This window comes from Hyperoodon ampullatus (assembly GCF_949752795.1).
Source record: "Hyperoodon ampullatus genome assembly, chromosome: 1".
NCBI lineage: Eukaryota > Metazoa > Chordata > Mammalia > Artiodactyla > Ziphiidae > Hyperoodon > Hyperoodon ampullatus.
The window spans coordinates 223,586,919-223,608,499 of record NC_136914.1 but is presented as its reverse complement, the minus strand read 5'-3'; the positions used below and the strand labels follow the sequence as shown (position 1 = coordinate 223,608,499).

At 49.0% G+C, this 21,581-nt stretch overlaps 1 protein-coding gene across 1 annotated transcript in view; it reads left to right on the top strand.

Moving 5' to 3' along the window:
* The window catches only part of ADAM12 (ADAM metallopeptidase domain 12), a gene marked incomplete at its 5' end in the record, with an annotated part of 390,130 nt that overhangs the window by 337,736 nt on the left and 30,813 nt on the right, over positions 1–21,581 (top strand). Inside the window, 5 exons of the mRNA XM_079699713.1 lie at positions 697–892; positions 13,521–13,629; positions 13,736–13,934; positions 17,562–17,639; positions 19,916–20,024. Coding sequence (XP_079555839.1) covers positions 697–892; positions 13,521–13,629; positions 13,736–13,934; positions 17,562–17,639; positions 19,916–20,024 — 691 coding nt within the window. The remainder of the gene's footprint in view (positions 1–696; positions 893–13,520; positions 13,630–13,735; positions 13,935–17,561; positions 17,640–19,915; positions 20,025–21,581) is intronic.

Below are 21,581 nucleotides of genomic sequence, written 5' to 3'. Positions count from 1 at the left end.
TGGTGGTGGAGGTGCCTGGAGGGAGCTTTGGGGGTGGGACAGGTCACTGGTTGCGTAACCTCAGACAAGCCACCCTGAGCCATAAATTCTTCAACCGCAGAAAGATGAGGCATTGTTTGGCACTGTTGTTCCTAACGTCCTGTACAGCTCCCTTGCTTTACTTCTCTACATGCCCCTGTGAAGTCCTACAGACAGGTTTCCAGCTCTGTGATTTGATGGCAAAGTAAAATCGCTGTTGTTAAGTGTGCCCTTGGAATTATTTTTGTCACCTTGCCCGCAAAGGCTAACGCTTTAAGCGCAAACGTCTTCTTAAAACACATGGTGGGGTTGGTGACCAGAGATCTTGTTCTTAAGAATCAGTGGGTCCATCAGGCAGCACCCACTCCCACCCCCCTGAGGTGCCAAGTGGCAGCAACCAGCTTGTCTGCTCATCAGAAAACCCTGATGTTGCATGAAATTAAAAAGAGGCTGACCTTAGTTACCCCCCATAATGGAAAGGTGAACCTCAGAGCCCAGAGCAAGACTGTTTATATAATGAGCTCTCTCTGCCGTAAAGGGAGCTTCCTTGGAAATCCTCGCCCCCCTATGTGAAGCTACAAGAGGATGGTCCTGCTCTTATCCACCCCCGGAGTGTTGCTGAGACCCTGCTTCCCCCTTTCCCGCAGTCACGAGCTATAAACGGCCCTCTCCTTTCAGCTGAAGCCTGCAGGAACGGCGTGCAGGGACTCCAGCAACTCCTGCGACCTCCCGGAGTTCTGCACGGGGGCCAGTCCTCACTGCCCGGCCAACGTGTACCTGCACGATGGGCACCCGTGTCAGGGGGTGGACGGCTACTGCTACAACGGCATCTGCCAGACCCATGAGCAGCAGTGCATCACCCTCTGGGGACCAGGTACGTGGCCACCCCCACCTGGGTGCAGAGGGCCAGGGCCAGGGAGCCCGCTCTCTGTTTCCATGAGCATCCCTCCTGGAGCGCGCTTTCGAAAAGGCTTCCTTCTGTTCAGCTGGAGCGATGGGCTCTCTGATGGGACCGGGGCCCTGCCAGGCACTGGGCACGCAGAAGTGGGTGCTGCCCAGAGCCTGCCCCAAGGAGCTCAGTCCAGTCCAGCCAGAGATGTGTGAGCACCTACTGTGTGCCCGTGGGGTGACAGGGATAAACCAGCCAGGACCCCTGCCCTCAGACAGCTTAACAGGGAGTTGGGTAGACAGATGGCAGAAATTCCCACCACCGCCCTGACTGTGTTAGTGCTTCTTAGAGCCCAAGCGAGGACCCCAGCCAAGGGCAGAGGGTGCTGGAGAGAAAGTCAGTGCTGCTGGAGGGCCGGGGGGCAGACCTGATGTGTGAGTCTGTGATGGGGAAGGATGTGCGGAGGGGTCACCCAGAGTGGGAGGCCCGGGCTCCAGAGGAAGAACACGGAGACAGATGTTGAAGGGCCCTGAACACCTTTGAGGCTCTTTTCAAGTTTTTTGTTTGTTTTTTTGTTTCATTTATTTTTGGCTGCGTTGGGTCTTCGTTGCTGCGCGTGGGCTTTCTCTAGTTGTGGCGAGAGGGGGCTACTCTCTGTTGCGGTGCGCGGGCCTCCCACTGTGGTGGCTTCTCTTGTTGCAGAGCATGGGCTCTAGGCACGCAGGCTTCAGTAGTTGTGGCTTGCGGGCTCAGTAGTTGTGGCACGTGGGCTGTTGAGTGCAGGTTCAGTAGTTGTGGCGCATGGGCTTAGTTGCTCTGTGGCATGTGGGATCTCCCCAGACCAGGGCTCGAATCGTGTCCCCTGCATTGGCAGGTGGATTCGTAACCACTGCGCCACCAAGGAAGCTCCCCTTTTGTGGCTCTTGAAGGCAGAGTGACAGACACGTGTGTTCCAGAAAAAGCACCCAGGTGGGAAGGTGGCCAGGAAGCGGCCGCTGCGTGATTGGATCCCTTAGAGACTCTTCACCACTTCCCGGGCATGGGCTGCTGGGCCCGGGCTCCGTATGGTCTGGCCCTTGTAACTCTCCCATGACCCCTGAGGGAGAGACAAGGACTACAGCTTTATGGAAGGCAAAGCTCAGACTCAGAGGCTGGAAGTTATTTCCCAAGGTCACAAGGCTGGGATTTGAACCCAGGTCCTTGTGACCCGGAGCCCAGGTGTAGTTCTCACACTGTGCCGTCACCCCAAAGAGCCAGTGAACGAAAGTCCCACAGGTGCTCTAAAATTAAATGGACGCACAGATGTGAAACGGGGAAGACTGAGTCCCCTGTGTCTCTCTCTCCTCCATGGCCCCATCTTCTGGGGCCGGAGATCCAGGGCCTGGTGGGCAGCCCAGGGCATGGACTTGTCACCCCAGGGTTGGCCGCTCGTCTCCTGCATTGAGGGTTCTGGCAGTGAATCCCACAGGGTACTTTCCAAGACTGTGGCCCAAACTATCTTGTCATGCTTCTCCCTCTTCCCGTTGGTGGCAGGGTGATGACCTCAGTTCTGGTCAGAGGCCCCAGCTGTGGCAAGGGCACTGTGATCAGCCAGGCCCAGCCAGAGGGCCAGGCAAGCTCAGGCTCTGCAGGGGAGAGAAGTCCGATACGGGCCTTTGTCAGACTTTATGGTGAGGTTTTGGGTCTAGGGGTGATGAAGGAAGTAAACGAGGGCGGAAAACAATGACTAAACCTCAGAGCTTGGGTTTTCAGTGTGACGTGAAAGCAATGACCCAAGCATGGAGAACAGGGCAGATGGTTCTTGGGGCTGGGGCCAGTCATGGAGCCCAGTTGCCACCCCCCCAAGCCAAAGATGCCCTTGTGCCCTGGGAACTTTCTGAGGGAGCCGAGAGAGCAGCCTGGATGCAGCAACAAGGGCCAACACAGCCTCCATTTATCCCGTTCTCTGGAGAGTTCTTCCAATGCCTCAGGTTTCACGGATGTGCTTGGGCAGGTGGAAGGAGAAGCTGGTGGTGCCTGGAGCCTTAGTGCTTTGTCTTTGGGCCCTGGCCTCCTCCTTGGCTAGGCAGGAGGGCCCAGGCAAGGTAGGGCTTACAGCTTCAAAAGCTTTTCAATGACAAGCACAAAGTAGGCACTCACTATACACATGTCACATGGTTGTATGGGCTCTGAATGGCTTAGTGACTTCAGACACCGTTTAGCCAAGTGGGGTCACTTTGGGACAGTGACTCCTGCTGCAGGCCAAATCTTCATGGCCTGAAGCATCCCTAGTGGCCGTCCCTTCCCAGCCTTTCTCCGGACTCCATAATCTCCCCTTCTCGAGTTACAAGGGATCTTATAACACTCGCTTCCAAGGAGCATTCCATGGCCAGAGCACACACAGCACTTGGAGCTTTTGGAGTGAAATGTGGTCTTTGGTGCCCTGCTGTATTAGAGCGTCTGGCCCCAGTTCCAGAGTGAGGTCAGATGGAGCCCCGCCGTCCTCTCTGAGCTCCCACCACCGAGTGACTCAGCTGGCTGCGTGCCTCTGATTCATGGTGACCAAGGCTGGTATTCATTATCTCATCCGATTAGTCCTTCTCGAGCTGCCTGACCAGAGACAGACCCAGACAGGCGGACAAACTGACAGCGTGACTCACAGGCTGAGCTTTTCAAAAGCAGTAGGGAGTTACCTGCCTGGAACCCTCAACATCCTTGTGAACGAGGGTGGGGACCCCGGGGACCGCACCACCTCCAGAGCAGGGGCTGCCTCCCCGGGGCTCCGGGCCGGCCCCTTCTCTCCCCTCCCATCCTCACCCTGGTGACTGAGGACGCTTTTGCCCGGGCGACGGTGGGCTTGCCGTGAGGGGGCCACGGCACATAGACTAAAACATCTCTGACGTCAGAAATTCTGAGTTTGTGGAAACAGCCAGCACGGGGACCAGGCCTGGGGAGCCCCTCAGGCTGGTGACTTCCTGGGGTTCCGTCTACCTCGGCCAACCCCTTGTTAGTTCTTGCAGTCACCACACAGACTTCCTCGGGAGAGCAGAGGTCTTAGTGCCACCACCAGCTGTGGCCCTGGTACAGTGGCCCTCCGTACCAGGGGGCTTCTTGGAAGGGCCTTCACCCACCCCCTTTGCACATGTGGTGTGTTCCTCTCCTTATATCAGTGTGGCAGCCTCACGGTCCGGTTCAAGGGCACTGTGTGAGTTTCCTGTGTATGCTCTAACTCAGTGGCTTACGACAACACAGATTTATCATCTTCTAGTTCTTGGGGTCAGACGTCCTAAAATCAAGATGCTGACAGGGCAGTGTTACCTTCGGAGGCTCTAGGGGAAAGTCTGTCTCCTGGCCTTTTCCAGCTTTGAGAGGCCGCCTGCAACTCCTTGGCCCCTGGCCCCTTCATCCACCTTCAAGGCCAGCAGCACAGAATCTTCAAATCTCTGTCTCTCTCTGACTTCTGCTTTTGTGGCCAAAGTTCCTTCTCTGACTCTGACCCTCCCTCCTCCTCCTGGTAAGGACCCTTGTGATGATATTGGACCAGATCACCCAGCATCATCTCCCCATCTCAAGATCCGTAACTTAATCACATCTTCAAAGTCCCTTCTGCCAAGTAAGGTCACATAGTCACAGGTTCCAAGGATTAGGACGTGGACCCCTTTGGGGGGCCATTTTTTGGCTACCATAGGCATTGAACAGACCACTTATTGGCAGGGTGACCTTCAGCAGGTTACTCCACCTTGTCGTACGTCATCTGTAAAGCAGGGAGAGTAATACATTTACCGCACGGGTGTATCATTGTCCTCCAACATAGCTTATTATCTATTTCATATATGTGAGTATATTACATGTATGTATCACATGCAGTAGCATGCAGCTTACGCAGCACCTGGGGCCGTGGGGAGGGCTGAGATCTGGTGGGAAGAGAGAGGGGCTCAGCCTGGGGTGAAAGGGGTAGAGGAGCCAAGCAGGAAGGCTCCAAGCCGAGGCTGCCCTGGAGTGGTCATTGCCGGGGTGGGAGAGGAGGGGACATGCTGCGTGTGGAACAGCAAGGGCCAAGGTGCACAGGAACGGGGGGCCATCTCAGGGAACTGCGGGCGCTTCTGCTTGTCCAGAGCTTGGGCTGTGACCTGGAGCGCAGAGAACCCCGTCTGCTGCCCCCTTCTCTCATTTGCTAATGATTCAACGATGTCCTGCTACTGTGAGATGCTGACCAAGAGCCCTGGTCTGCCAGAGTGACATAATTCCCACAGTCCCAGCGCACTCTTGCCTGGACCTGCAGTAGAGTCGGGATGTGAGCGTCACAGTTCCAGGGGCAGAGGTCACTTCCTCGGCCAGGTCCCGGCCAGCTAGATGTGCTAGGCTGAGAGCAGCGTATTGCTGTGTTACAGTACTTGCTTTGAATTAGCTTTTCATGTTTCAGAAGAGGAAAACTTATTGTCGAGGATACATTGGCAACCTTTCACTTCCCATCCTTTAGCAAACGCTCTGGGATCAGGACCACATTTGCTTTGGGATCATTTCTGACCCCCTATGAAGACAGTAACTCATAAATCTAGGAGTCACTGAGCTCTTGCTCTGCCGGCCTTTGCCATTGGCACCTTGGCCAGAATCCCCCGTTACGTTCAGGAAGTCAGTTAGTTACTCACTGCCCAAATCTGGCTACCCAAACACTGACCAGATGAAGCTCTTCCTTCCAGCTAACTATTCCCTTTTGAGATGGACTTTTCTCAATCCAGCATTATGTTTCAATAAAATAATCCTGCTTCCAAATCTTTCTACAAATAAATGATAGAAAATTCAAAACATATGTCTGCAACTCGTAACTGGCAAAGTCATATACTTTTAGAATACCTTTTGGGGCTTTTGTTCATCCACTTGTTTTCCTGGTTATTATTGTTGATGATACTCTTGCTGGCCCGGAGTTGACATATTTTTTTCCTCAGTGATTCTTCTTCCACAAATCTTGCATCTCAAGACTTCATCTGGTGATGTCAAACCCATAAGCGTTATGGGCAGCTCACACCGTACCTTGTACTTAGCCTTCTGTCCACTTCAGCCTTAATAGCCACAAAGATTTTCTGTCAACGTGACATGACCTTTATTCCTTCCAAAACACAGCTGGATGTGTTTCTTCAGGCACAGAATTTATTGTTGCCAATGTCATTTATCCAAACCACGAGTACGATCGCTGAAAATGGTTGGAAATTAATCTTACAGATAACTGTGTCTAGAATCACAAACAGTCTGCATCGAGGAAGTCCTGAAATATCTTAGTTCTATCTATTTTATCACTCACCAGAAAATAGTGTCGCCTGATGGATGCAGTGTGAGCGGGACAGGCGACTTTTATGGGCATATTCAGAGTTTATCTGCCAGGCTAGTTTAAATGAGTTTGCTTTATGACGACATACCTGGAGCAGTCAATTACTAATCATCCACAACTCTGGTGGCTGCAGATGGGAAGAAGAGTCATAATGTTCAGGAGGCAGGGAAGTCTCCTTTTTGTCCCATTGTGCGAGAAAGAAATGATAGAATGTGTTTGCTTGGACTTCATTTTCCGATGGATGTAAAGGTCAATGTGGAAAAGCAAGCCAGAGGGAGAATTATGGGGAGGAGAAGCAGGCTTCAGTTGCTTGTGAAGATGCCTTTGCCTGTGGACATTAGTGACAGGGATTGGGGAAATTAGTGATGGGGGAGGAGCTGAGGTGACTGAATTGAGGACGTGCATTTGCATAACGGCGTCATTTTAAGGAAAAGATTAGATCAAGTAAATTGTGGGCTTAGTACAAGATGTCATCATCTCTCTTTCAGAAGACATAATGACATCGGGAACTTCCAAACTACAATTATAAATATAATTGTTATATAACTCTGAAGATAAACCTGGTAATTAAATTCCATCACTTCTTATAGAATTATAAAATACAGTACGATGTCAAAATTCCCTCTGAAAGGCTAAATTTCATCTTTTGATAACGGCAGAACATCTAAGAGCTCCATCATTAAGAATTCAAAGGCTGTAAATTGATAGAGTGGTGATAAGAAAACTTGTCACATTTTTTCATGAGGCAGACAGTCTTCATGAAGACAGACACCTTTAAGTGCAGCAGATTTGAAGCCAGATCTGTACCGTTATAATGTCTTACAAGTGGATAGAAGTCATTTACACCTTTTAGATGACTGACCCTTCTGTCTCTAAGATAAACGCCAGCTGGCTGCTCACACACAAAAGCCACGCGAAAACACTTGGCTAGACCCTCCTCCACTGTTCTTCCTGGCAGCAGTAGGTCCTGACAGCCAGGGCACTCAGGGTTTGCATCTTCTAGTCTGTTTCCTATAATGATGTTTTCTTTTATTGCAAGAGCTGTCCCTGCTCCCGAGGTCAGCACGGAACCCCCTTTCTGGTTTCCTTGCTTGTAGGATTTCTTACTTTGTCTAAACGTTGAGGGAATGACAGTTTTCCTTTCCAGGAAGTAAAATGTCTGTCTTTTTGTGACTTTATGTCTTCTTTGCTCTTAAGACAGCACGGTAATACTTCATTTGATGTAAATGAATAAGTGAAGACCCAGAGTCACAGAAAAGGCAGACCAGGAGACAGTGTTCATTTACCCAAGATGCTTTGTTCTACAGAAACCACAACTGACTTCCTCTGGGGAGGGCGGCGGAGACAGGATGTGCTTTCCCTAAATTGCTTTCCCTGTGGTTTCCACTCATTCGTTCTTGGAACACACCTACTCTGTGCAGGCCTGAGGCACCATCTCAGTCCACAGGGGTTTTTACAGTGAGGCAGGACCCTCGAGACATCACAAAAGACAAAAGCAAGTGTGATAGATGCAAAGACGGGACAGCCCACCAGGATGAATGAGAGCAGCAGGGTCCCCAGGCTCACGGGAAGGTGGTGATGGAGGGAGACCCTGTAGGACTCAGCCAGCGATGGCTAGTAACACAGCAGCCCAGGCCCCTCATCCAACCAGCTCGAGCAGTTGGGTTCCAAGAAAGATGCTGATGCACCCGGCTTTGGTCGTGTATCCATCGCTGACCCAGTCTTACGACCGGTGGCGTGGCACACTCGATGGGCCAGACTTGAATTTCATGCCCATCCCTTTGGCATTGGTTGGGAACGTTAACCTCACCTGAACCATATAAAATGGGTTTCCCATAAGAAAAAGGGTTTTGTTCCTAGAAAAAGGGATATGGGAGAGGTATTAGACAAAACAAACAATTGAATAATCACAAGCCTTCGACTCTGCACCTCCTTTTCACAAATCTCTACGGTTGCTCCAAACCACCAGAGGAAACGCACGCGTGCGCGCGCGCACACACACACACACAGGCTCTCCTATAAAGAGAGGTTACCTCCTAGGAGGGGCATGGCCAGTGGGCCGCTGGTGGTACCAGGTGGGGCTGAGCAGTGCCCAACCTCTAGCTGGGAGCTTGCTGGCCCCAGGAGGTGGCCCGAAACCCTGTGTGACAGTGTCCTACAGCTTGAAATTGGAGGTGAGGCAGCACTAGGGCATATTGTGATCTGGATCAAGTTTCAACTGCTTATATACTTCATTTATTTTGTTTCATTTATTAAACCCCTTGGTCTTTAAACATCATGTTTCTCATGCAAGATTTCTCATCCCAACATGGAGACTTCCGGTAAGAAAATGTTAGTCAACTGGATGAGAATGAGCATTGTAAACAGGGTTCTGCTGCATCCTCCTCTCACTTCTGTCACTCACCTCCCCCATGCCATTGAAACAACAGCAGTTTCAGAGTATTGATGAAAGTTGATCGAAGTTGATGAAAATTTTCAATCCCTAAGTACTTGAGGATGGAGATGCAAAAGAGCTTACGCATCAAGGTTAACCACGAATTACCCATCATAGTGTACTTTCCCTTAATCCTCCAGATAAAAGAATGAAGGAATTATGTGACAAGGGATCAGGTATGCATTCTGGTCTTTGATTTCACAGAGATATCTATCTAGCCTATCCCTAAGCATATGCAGCCGATGAAATCACGACCCGCTACTCATCCAGATGTGAGTTTCCTTTGCCACACTGTAGCCAGCAGTGTCATTGCTTTGCCCCACTGATGACACGTCCTGCCAATACATCAACAGTAGAGTGTGATGTGGCATCTCCTACTCCCTTGAGTTTTGAATAACAGCTGAAATGAACAAAACTCTTGGAAATAGACAGTTACTGCATTCTTGCAAGAGACAGAAAGTTAACCTTTAGAATGCTGCATTGTTCAAGCCACTGGGCAGATTAATACCAGAGTGGAGTAAATTTTACTGGTCAGACCCCACTCAGCTTTGTTTCTTTATGGACTGACTTCTACTGCATGCCGTGCCCAGCACAGTAACTAATAGTGGGGATGCCCAACAAATGGCATGTTAGTGAGCCAGAACGTTCCCATTCATCTAAAGCGTGTCTCTTGGTTTAAGGGCAAGAAAAGGAATTACAGGGAAGACGCTCTTGGTTCCCAGAGTTCAGTGGAATAAAAAGGAGTCAAACTCAAGTGTCTTTCCTTGAGGTCTCCCACTGCCTCTTTCAAAATGGTGCTCAGCATCTGCGCAGTGTGATGAGGTTCTGGAGGACCAGCCCGGCCTGGCTGGTGGGGTGCCCAGAATGAGCACAGGACTCAGGGAAGTGGGAGCCTTGCTCACTGAAACAAGTAAGGAGGAGATGGAGGCAGGGAAGCTGAGATCCTTGAGCTATGACTGTACTTTTTATTTAATATGCAAAGTATGTACAGAACCTCCCAGGCTTTCCGATGAGGAGATTCTCTTTCTTCCCTCTCGTTTCCCAAGGTGGGTCCAGGAGTTCCTCACCCAGTCACTCAGCAGCCTTCATTGGCTTCCCGTGATGTGCTAGGCACTGGGGACGCCCCTCTGTGAAGGCAACAGGTGTGAAGCCCTTACCGACACCATCCTGAACTATTACAGTGTTAAAACCTGTTAAAACACGGCAAGTGTTGCAAACAAGGTCAGCTCCAAGGAGCTCCCCTCCCCCCATGTCCTTAATGTTCAGGGGCCAAGCTGTCCCCTTCCCCATGATCAATGGCCATCCTCAGTGTAACTCAGGTTTACTGAGAGCCTGGGGGACTCACTGAACCTCACAGCACCTCAGGTCAGGGGCTGTCCTTGTCCCCATCATAGAAATGAGGGAACAGAGTCTCCAAAGTTCCCGTACCTTGACCAGGGTCTCCTAGTGTGTAGGGTTGACACCAGATCAGCCCATTATTCTGAGTCCCAAGCCCCGGCTCTTCCAGTGCTGCAGCACAGCCACTGATTGTAAACATCAAACAGGAGGAGGCCTTTCAAAAGGAAATGAGACTTGATAAACATTTGTTTTTGTTTTTCTTAGATCCCATACATGGGCAAATATAAAACAGTTTTCTCAAAAGATTCAGCATCAGAAAGAATGGTTTACTACTGACCCCTTTTTAAAAAATGTATCTTATTGAAGTATGGTTGATTTACAATGTTGTGTTAGTTTCTACTGTACAGCAAAATGAATCCGTTATACATATATAGATATTCTTTTCGTGTTCTTTTCCATGATGGTTTATTACAGGATATTGAATGTAGTTCCCTGTGCTCTACAGTAGGACCTTGTTGTTTATTCAGTCTCTATATAATAGTTTGTAGGTGCTAACTCCAAACTCTCAATCCATCCCTCCCCCACGCCCCCTCCCTCCTGGCAACCACAAGTCTGTTCTCTATGTCTGTGAGTCTGTTCCTGTTTCATAGATAGATTCATTGGTGTCATATTTTAGATTCCACATATAAGTGATATCATATGGTATTTGTCTTTCTCTGTTTGACTTGCTTCCCTTAGTACGACAATCCATAGGTCCATCCATGTTGCTGCAAATGGCATTATTTCATTCTTTTTTATGGCTGAGTAGCACTGAGCTCTTAATCTCTCCGTCGTGTCTTTTGAATCTCACAGTCCGGCTGAGAAAGCACGTTGGACCTCGTGAACCTCTGTCAATGCTGGTTTAGAGGCTCATTCAGGTCCACTGACAAAATTGGGTTTGAGAAAAGACAAGAACATTTATCACTTGTTTAGTTATTATTCCTAGGGTGTGCCTTCCTGCCTCCACTTTTTTTTTCTGGTAAAAGAGCTTTGAAAAGCTCACTTTGGCAAGCAACAGGATGGGTGATTAGGTTGTGGAGATCATGAATATACAGCCACCGAGCAAATAGAAAAAAGTAAAATCAAAAGACTCACTGTTGGGTGAGTGGGTACTTATGCCTAAAAATAAGATTCCCCTTGATAGCATCACAACAGAATAAAAGGGTCAGCATCAAAATAAGCTGTGAATGGAGGGAATGTGCTGTGGAAAACAAAGACTTTTTTTAACCATTTTGTGGAGTTACGATTGACATACAAAAAGCTGTACGTATTTAGTGTGTACACCTTGATGAGCTGGGCGGTAAGTGGACACCTGTGAAACCATCCCCACATCCATGCTGTAATCATATCCACCACCTCCTACATATTCCTCCCACCCTCTTTCTTTACTATTATTTCTGTGTGTATGTGATGAGAACACTAAACATAAGATTCACCCTCTTAACAAATTTTTAAATATACAGTGTTAGTAACTGTAAGCACTGTGCTGCACAGTACATCGCTAGAATTTATTCGTTTTGTGTCACTGAAACTTTGCACACTTTGACTAATACCTCCCCATTCCCCCCAGTCCCTGGCAATGACCGTTCTACTCTCTGCTTCTGTGGGTTCAACTTTTTTAGATTCCACGATCATGCAGTGTTTGTCTTTCTGTATCTGACTTATTTCACTCAGCATCATGTCCTCCATGTTCATCTATGCTGTCACAGATGGCAGGATTTCCTTCTTTTTAAAGGCTGAATAATATTCACTTGTACGTATGTACTACCATTTTCTTTATTCATTCATCTGTCAGTGGACACTTAGGTCTCCTCTGTGTCTTGGCTCTTGTGAATAATGTTGCAATGAACATGAGAGTTCAGGTATCTCTTTGAGATCCTGATTTCAATTCCTTTGGATATTTACCCAGAAGTTGAACTGGTAATCATATGATAGTTCTATTGTTAATTTTTTGAGGAACCTCCATACTGTCTTTTGCAGTGGCTGTATATATTCTCACCAACAATGTATGAGGGTTTCCTTTTCTCCACATCCTCACTAACACTTATCTTTTTTTTTTTTTTGATAACAGCCACCATAATTGGCATGAGGTGATAGCTCATTGTTGTTTTGATTTGTATTTCCCTAATGTGTAGTGATGTCGTCCATTTGAATGTCCTCTTTGGAGAAATGTCTTAACAGTTCTTTTGCCCATTTTTTAATCTCGTTAGGACAGAGACTTGTGTCCAGTTCAGGGAAATGCCCTATGGGAGGAGTTTGGGAGACTCTCTTAAATGGTTTTTAAAAAAACAGAGAATGGGAAAATAAGAGGTCCAGGATGGGGGCAACTTAGTGCAGAGGTCAATGGCTGAACCTGTTGCTGGTCTCAACTGCTGCAGGGGTTTTGTTTGGTTTGATTTGTCTGCTTCTTTGTTTGTTTAATGAGATGCTGAATGTGTCTGATGAGGAATCAGGTTGCAGAAAGATGGACTTTTTAGTAATAAGAACACCATCTGGTCCCTGGGAGGAGGCGAGCATTGCGCATCATGACATTGTCACCTTGGAAGGCCCGCGGAGCCTCCCCAGAGCAGGGTGCAGAGAAGGGCAGGGGGCAGAGCTGGGCTTGGGGAAGTTGGCAGCCTGGCTGATGTGAGAGGAGGAGCCCAGACAGGACACCGGTGTGGGCAGGAAGGCAGTCCCAGGGCACCACACAGGACACAGCTTATCTGAAGAATGGAGAACATTTTCCTGAATTTCTCACATAGTCTTCAACAGATACCACTATGATAGGATTCCAGAGCCCTCAGAACTTTGGCAACGCAAACCCCAGGTACATGTTCTCTCCTTCCTTGACCGGAAGATGTGCTAAAAATGGCCATGTCCTGAGCTCTCTGGCTCCACGCCCCTCTGTACCGGGCACTGTCCTGCTGTGTAAAAAGACCATCAGATTTTATGCCTCCATGGCCTCTGAGAGCAGTCTCTGCCTCGCAAACGCAGGCATCCGTTGAAGCCAGTGCTTGCTCCAGTAGGGAGCTTTGTGGGGCTGGAAACGTGGTGTTACAGACCTCTGCGTTGCTCTCTCTCTCTCTCTCTCTCTCTCTCATTGCTTCCTCACGTTAGTCATCATTATTCCTTGGAGCCTGCTTTAACTTGCATTTTCTCCCTGGAGTTGTGTGGGAGTTGTTCAAGAGAGCAAGCCTCCCCTTCCCCCGCAGCCGGCCAGCCACCACCCCCCAACTTTGGGGTTGGGTCGGGTGTGGCCCCAGAGCCAGGCCTCATCTCTGGAGAGGCCGCACGTGCCATGGGCCCGGTTAGCAGCCCTCCGGAAGAGGGAGTGATGAAATGCATGCTTTGCTGTGAGCTGAGGGGGGCTTGTATCAGGCATCAGCCAAGGTGCCAGGTGTGATTCCTCAGGACGCTGAACACATCTTCCCTTAACCTGAAAGCCTCGTGCTGTTCCAAGAAAAATGTTCGGAACACTTGCAGGTGGTGAAAGTGCTGCTTTGCTTCTGTTTCAGGTGCTAAACCTGCCCCCGGGATCTGCTTCGAGAGAGTCAACTCTGCAGGCGACCCTTATGGCAACTGCGGCAAAGACTCCAAGAGCTCCTTTGCCAAGTGCGAGATGAGGTGGGGGTCTGCCTCCTGACCGCGCCGTGGCTTTGAACTTCCCAGATCACTTAGGGCTGCTTCCAGACTTTCCCTCTCTGAGCGCTGTCTGTTCTTGCCTTTCCAGAGACGCTAAATGTGGAAAAATCCAGTGTCAAGGAGGTGCCAGCCGACCAGTCATCGGTACAAATGCCGTTTCCATAGAAACGAATATCCCCCTGCAGGAAGGAGGTCGGATCCTGTGCCGCGGGACCCACGTGTACTTGGGCGATGACATGCCGGACCCAGGGCTTGTGCTCGCCGGCACAAAGTGTGCAGATGGAAAAGTAAGACCCATATGCTCCCTTGCATCACAAATGTAAGTCTGGAAGGGGGCCCACTGAGAAATGTCCTGTTGGAGAACTGAGTTACAGGGTTGGTTTGTTTTCCTAAATCCGCTTCTCAGAATGTTGCCTCTGAAATTCCGTTCTTTGCAGCTAGAAGAAAAAGTCAATAAATCCGAGATCCTGGTCTGACCATTGAGATGCAGATTTGGGAAAATCAAGCTTGTTTTCTCAGCCCTTTCGTGTTAATAAGTCATGTCTACACTCTGGATGTTATGAGAGTTTCCAGCCAGGAAATTACGCTGGAAGGAAACACAGCAGCATATTATATTGTTTTTGGAAATGTGGTTTAGGTTTTTGGCACGGTGGGGGACTTGTTCTCACCTGGACAGAATGGGAAGTCAGATGTCGTTTCAGAGACCCCCATACAGGGACAAGAGAGGGGAAGAGAGAGGATAAGCTTAAAGCCAGAGGGTGTTCTTTTTTTTTTTTTTTTTTTTTTTTTTTTGCAGTACGTGGGTCTGTCACTGCTGTGGCCTCTCCCGTTGTGGAGTACAGGCTCCGGACGCACAGGCTCAGCGGCCATGGCTCACGGGCCCAGCCGCTCCGCGGCATGTGAGATCTTCCCCGATCGGGGCACGAACCCGTGTCCCCTGCATCGGCAGGCGGACTCTCAACCACTGCGCCACCAGGGAAGCCCCAAAGGGTGTTCTTTTGGAGATCGGAGGGGAAAGGTAGACTGAGATACTGGGGGTTGGGGGGCGGGCAGTTAGAAATAAAGTCCAAAACGAAAAAAAAAATGTTTTGAGATTTTTATATTCTGCCACCTTGTTTTTTCCCACCAAACTTTCTCATCGGACGGAATGACAGCAAGTTAATAAAACATTTTAGGGCTTCCCTGGTGGCGCAGTGGTTGGGAGTCCGCCTGCCGATGCAGGGGACACGGGTTCGTGCCCCGGTCCGGGAGGATCCCACATGCCGCGGAGCGGCTGGGCCCCGTGAGCCATGGCCGCTGGGCCTGCGCGTCCGGAGCCTGTGCTCCACGACGGGAGAGGCCGCGGCAGTGAGAGGCCCGCGTACCGCAAAAAGAAAAAAAAAACACTTTAGGAAAGAAGATGATTTTATCAGGCTCCTCCTTTTCAGAATGATTATGAAATCGTTACTGACATGGAGGTCACAGAGCAGAAGGGAAAGGTGCTGAGTCCTCTCCTGTAGCGGAGTCCCCAGGACAGGAGTTCCCTCCACCCCACCCCCTCCCGCTTCCCCCATACACCACAAATGCTTTTATCCTTAAGGAAACAGGATGATGAGGGAAACATGTTATACATTCTGGGTATCTCCTTAACCACACCCATTCGCTTATATTCAAGCCTTGACATTAGACTGACACCATTTAAACCGTGGTCTGAACAGCTAAGGCCGGGTGCATCTGAACACTGAAATTCCGGGGATGCAATTTATCAGTGAGCTTTTCCCTTCATGTGCAGGATTCAGTGTGCTTTGATCTCCTGCCTGCGGAACACTCGTTCTTTGAAAGCCGTCCTTAGCCTAGCCCGCGGGTTGGGGGAGGGCAGCACCCATATGCTGTGATTCTGCCTGGGGTCCTGCTGTGTTCATTGCAACCCCAGACAATTTCCTTCCTCAGCCGGAATGTGACAGTCCCCTTGGCCAAGATTCCCACCAGCCCTGAGAGCTGCTTGGACCAGCACGTTTTTCAAAGGGCGTTCATCTTGCCTCAGATAAACTGCTGGGGTCAGATGGTGAATGTCTCATAGGAAGGTCCTATTTGATTAAAAATGCTTCTGTAATCTAAAAATTAGACTTTTGGGGGGGCTTCCCTTGTGGCGCAGTGGTTGAGCGTCCGCCTGCCGATGCAGGGGACACGGGTTCGTGCCCCAGTCCACGAAGATCCCACATGCCACGGAGTGGCTAGGTCAGTGAGCCGTGGCCGCTGAGCCTGCGCGTCCGGAGCCTGTGCTCCGCCACAGGAGAGGCCACAACAGTGAGAGGCTCGCGTACCGCAAAAAAAAAAAATTAATTAATTAAAAAAATAAAAATAAAAATTAGACTTTTCTCCCTTTGACTCCACTAATTTGTAACATCTTATGGGAGATAAAGAACCTGATCCCTTGAGTCTGGACTATATTATGCACCTTTGAAATAAGACTAAACTCTTTCAACCAGCCCAGTACCATTTAGCAAATTGCTGCCTCTGCAGAGGCTTGAGACATACAAGGGAAGCGTCTGTTTTACTCTGCTGAGCATTTCTGTTGATGGTTTATGTCATCGACGATAGTACTTGTCAGTCGGTGTTTTGGAAAATTTCCCATATTTTAATATCTCCCTTACCAGATTCAAGGATTCCTGGAGTCTTTGAGTCTGCATAGGCCCAGGTGAAGGACTAGTCTCTTTTGTTCTCTGCTACATCTTTTAAGGGAGGGGGAAATGCTGCAATATGTAGATTGCATTGCAAGCTCTAGACAAAAATCATGAGAAAATCAGTTACCCTAATTTCAGGATTGACCAAAACCATATAAAATGCCATGAAGATAGACGACTACCATAGTGTCCACATTGATGTGAGTCTTGAAACGGGCTGAGTTTGGAGGCAGGCATCAGGATCCATGTCCGGGTCCAAGGCAAAGTGCATTATTCATGTTAACTGAAAGATGGTCTTCCCCAAGCTTTCCTTTACTTTCTCTCTTTTTTTTTAAATTTTTATTGGAGTATAGTTGATTTACAATGTTTTGTTAGTTTCAGGTGTACAGCACAGTGAATCAGTTATACATATATCCACTCTTCTTTAGATTCTTTTCCCATATAGGTCATTACAGAGTATTGAGTAGAGTCCCTGTGCTACACAGTAGGTCCTTATTGTTACCTATTTTATATATAGTAGTGTGTATATGTCAGTCCCAATCTCCCAATTTATCTCTCTCCTCCTTAACCCCTGGTAACCGTAAGTTTGTTTTCTATATCTGTGACTCTGTTTCTGTTTTGTAGGTGAGTTCATTTGTACCCTTTTTTAATTAATTTATTTATTTAATTTATTTTTTTAAAGCCAAGTAGGCTTTATTAATTAATTTATTTATTTTGGCTCAGTTGGGTCTTCATTTCTGTGCAAGGGCTTTCCCTAGCTGTGGCAAGTGGGGGCCACTCTTCATCGCGGTGCGCGGGCCTCTCACTGTCGCAGCCTCTCTTGTTGCGGAGCACAGGCTCCAGACGCGCAGGCTCAGTAGTTGTGGCTCACGGGCCTAGTTGCTCCGCGGCATATGGGATCCTCCCAGACCAGGGCTCGAACCCGTGTCCCCTGCATTAGCAGGCAGATTCTCAACCACTGCGCCACCAGGGAAGCCCCTGTACCCTTTTTTTAGATTCCACATATAAACAATATCATATGATATTTGTCTTTCTCTGTCTGACTTACTTCATTCAGTACGACAGTCTCTAGGTTCATCATGTTGCTGCAAATGGCATTATTTTGTTCTTTTATATGGCTCAGTAACATTCCATTGTATATATGTACCACATCTTCTTTATCCATTCCTCTGTTCTTAAATACACAGCTAGATGCATGTGTGTGTGGTTGTAGACAGACTGAGATATGTACTGTGTTTCCCTCCTCTCCAGATTTGCCTCAATCGTCGGTGTCAGAATGTAAGTGTCTTCGGTGTTCACGAATGTGCGGTGCAGTGCCATGGCAGAGGGGTGAGTAGGTGAACTGCTTTTGTATAGCCGGCCCACAGCAAGTTCAGCACTAAATCATTCCTTTGTAAAGGATTTTTGCCATCCGTAACTTTGTAAAAGTATAGCAGTCAGTGTCTCCTCAATATTTTCTTCTGAAGACATTCATTTTCTTTGACCTTTACATAGCATAAGAAATGGGATTTTTATTTAACAAAGAAAATCAGATTGAGTGATAATTATCTTTTAAATTAACATTCTGGATTTTTTTTAAAAGGAACTTTGTCATCTTCAAAGTAATTTTAACATTAACCTTCCTTCATGAAGAGTTTTTCATTAGCATTTCAAACAGAACTGTCCCTCCTACAGCCAAGATTCAGAATATGTGTCTGAACTGAAATATTTCCGAAAGGAATTAAAACAAAGAAGACAGAACATACCGACCACATGTTCTTGAAATCACATACAATGGGTGTCAACTAAAGAAGGCTGTTATTTTAGTTCAGAGAATTTTTAGGGGGGGAAGAGGATTCTAATTGTTTAAAATCTAGTTTATTTTTTCTGATGGGCTTAATTATTTCCAGTGGAATCATATTAATCTTGACTAGCTATGCCAGTGGTTCATTTGTTTTTCTGAAACCTTTTCTACAGATATTGTGGTCCAGATTCTCTTCTTAAAATAGACACTCACCAATGGTTGTAACATAGAATTATGGAGGTTTGCATAAAATTACTCTTGTGCTGTAACCATAAAGGATTGCAGTGTCACCTCAGATGGGTTTGTTGATGGTGAGTGTAGCTGACTGTCAATATAAAATGGAATCTTTTAATGTTTTCACTGGATCATAGATTTCTTTCTAATGGCTGGAAGAAATGACCTAGCGCAGCCTTATTATTTGGCTGATGGAAGGGGTCCAGGTCCCAGTGGGGATAGTGACATGTCCAAGGTTACATGACCAGTTAGTAGCAAGGCTGTGTCAGGGACCCTGGACTCCTCCCTCTCCAACATCCTGGGGTCCCATCCACACACTGGAGAGGCCATGACTTGGGAACAAGTAAGGACCCCGGTCCTTCCCTCGCGAGGCCGGGCTCACCAGCAGCGCCTCCAAGTGGGGTGTTAGGGCTGTAATCTCTCTGCCACAAGCTGCCAAAAGGGCACATGACTGTGATTTGCAGCAGGAGACCAGGACGGGCAGGACAGTGCCTGAACCCCAGGGAGTCGTGCCTCAGCAGCACCATCTCTTGAGGAAACAGGCAGGACACGCAGACTCGAGGCAACATGGGCTGTGCTGCACGGTAGTTAATTCTGCTTAGCGTTAGCTTCATAGAAACACGCTTTCTCACTTATCATAGGCTTTCCTGACTGTTGACTGTCTTGTAGGAAGCATCTGGGGCAGGTGGTTGATTCAGAAGAAAAGAGTCTGTGACAGCAGGGAAACATCACAAATGAGAGAAATGCCCGGAACAGTTATCGTGTCTTAAAATATAAAAGTGTGTGTTTGGCTGCATCCCGCATCCGTAGCTCGGCCCTGACTTCAGTATACAAATTATCCAAAGTGCACCATCTATGACGTACCGTTTGTTTCTCTAAGCAGAAGGGAAACACTCAACGAGCAACCTTCCTGTCTTTTGCGGCTTTTCCTGATCATTTTTCAGTTGTTCCGCCCATTCCAAATTTGTCAAACGTTCTTTTTTAGTAACTTGCATTTATCCAGCATTCCCAAAGCATTCAGCCTCATTGTCATAGAAACAATTCTCTCATTTTCACGCTCGTACTCCACTGGTTCCGGCAAATTCCACGTGTAACAGCCTCCCCAAGCCTCCCGTCTGAAGGTGCCCAGGGTTGTCGGGCCCATGATGCCCAAGGGCATGGATTCCATGTCCCTGAAGCAGGGGCCCCTCCTTACCACTGAGAGGGCTTCTCATCTCGGCCAGATCAGGAGGGTCTCCTGGATTTAAAAAGAGGGACATGGAGATTGAGAAGAAAAAGGGGTTGAAAGGAGTGGGTGAGCCCTAATAGTCTCGATCCTTCTCTCAATAGCTGCTGATGTAACAACAGCACATTATGTTAATCCGCAGCCTCGGGCTCTGGGCTCACCTGTGCGGTGCTGGGTTTAGGGTTTATCCTCACAGCCGCATGTATGGAGTCTGACTGTATCGGTGTGATGGGGGCTCTGACCACAGGGCCTTTGCTTTGCTCTTGGGCTCAATTAGGGCTCAGAGACTTAGCGCTGCCCCCGGGGGAGGTGCGTCCTAACCCTGCTTCCCTCTTGGTGTCTTTCTCCTCTGCTGCCCGAAAGGTGTGTAACAATAGGAAGAACTGTCACTGCGAGGCCCACTGGGCCCCTCCCTTCTGTGACAAGTTTGGCTTTGGAGGAAGCAAAGACAGCGGCCCCATCCGGCAAGCAGGTTAGTGGTGACGGCGCGTCCCGGGGCGTGGGCTGAGCCCCTGGGGACAGTGGGAAGCCAGGCCCTCGGGGGATCCTTCCAAGCAAGACTGAGGGCTCACCAGCTGTCGGGCGGGTGCACAGCCCGTAAACCCACTGAGGACCCCACGCAGACCTCACACAGCCCGAGGCCTCTCTGTTTCCAGACCCTCTCTAGTCCTTGCCTGATCTTTGCAGAGACTCGTCGCTCTGCTTTACTCAGAGGCTGAGTTTGCCGGGTCTTAGCCTGTGACATTTTCTTAGCTAAGGTCATTCTACCGCAGACTGCCAAGTGGGCCTGAACTTCATTGTCGGATCAAAGGATTTTGTCAAGGCCAGCGTCTGTGTATCAGGGCTAAGAGGTGTGAGGTCAAATGCCTTTTAAAGCTCTTGCTAGAAAGACACCCTCCTCTTCATAAAGGGATGGGTCCCAGCAGTAGCAGCAGAGGTAGCAACAGTTTCTCTTTGCTGAGCCGCTGGTACCTGCCGTGCCTCACGTTTCATGTGCATTAGCGCATCGGATCCTGACAGAAGTTGGCGTGTTTCTTCTTTCCTTACAAGGGACCCGAGGCTCAGGGAAGTTAAGTAACTTTCACAGAGTCACACAGCTAAGACCGAGGCACAGTCTGCCCGTGAAGAAGCCCCTAGGGGCGGCTGTGCTGGGCCTGTCAGTTCCTTCCTCCTCAAAGATGTTGAGAAGTGGTCTCCTAGTGCCGAACTGTCTTCTCTGAGCTCTTGTAAGCCAGTTAAGGGGCAGGCCTGAGTGATGCCCGCTTTAAAGTGAAAGTGCAGAGAGCCGGGGGTGGCGGGGTGTGGGCAGGCAGGAATGTCCCGAGCACACTTGTGCTGCCACCTCGGTGCCCACCTGAGCCCCTGGACGCTCAGACAGTGGCTAACGCCACTACGGAGGACGTCCTGAGTCCCCCTGTGACTGACAGGGTTGAATGTGTGGCTTGGCCACTGTCTCCATGACAACAGACACAACACTGCTCTACAGGACCAGGCAGGGGGCATAGGGCCAGGAGGGAGAGACCCTCTGAGCAGGCACATCTGGAGAAACAGTGCTGTGAGGAAGGGAGGTGAGCTCCTGGGCATCCTTCTGCTTAGAGATGGACGCGTCTCAACACCGCTCCCGAGACCGGCCCGCAGCAAGTGGAAAAAGGGCCCCAAGGTCTTTCCTCTTAGCACACATCCATCCCAGGGGGTAATAAGCCCGGCCTGGCCCGGCGTCCCCGCCTTGATGGCTGGCCTCTTGCTGCAACTTAGTCAATTTTCTAATTGGCCATCAAGAAGTTATTGTTAAGAAATAGCAGCATTTTAGTTTTTAATGCATCAGGGGCCTTGCCACCTGTTCCATCCTCTGCATTCAAGTGAGCCAGATGGCATTCAAGGAATTGGACAGGATGGCGGGAGACAGGCCACACGCTCTGGGTCCCTTTTTGATGTGGACACCAGGAGGACTCGGGTTTGGGGGTTTCCTAAACTTTGGGCAAACCCAGAGAGTTGCCAATTCTTCGTTGTACCAAGTAAGAATATTTTT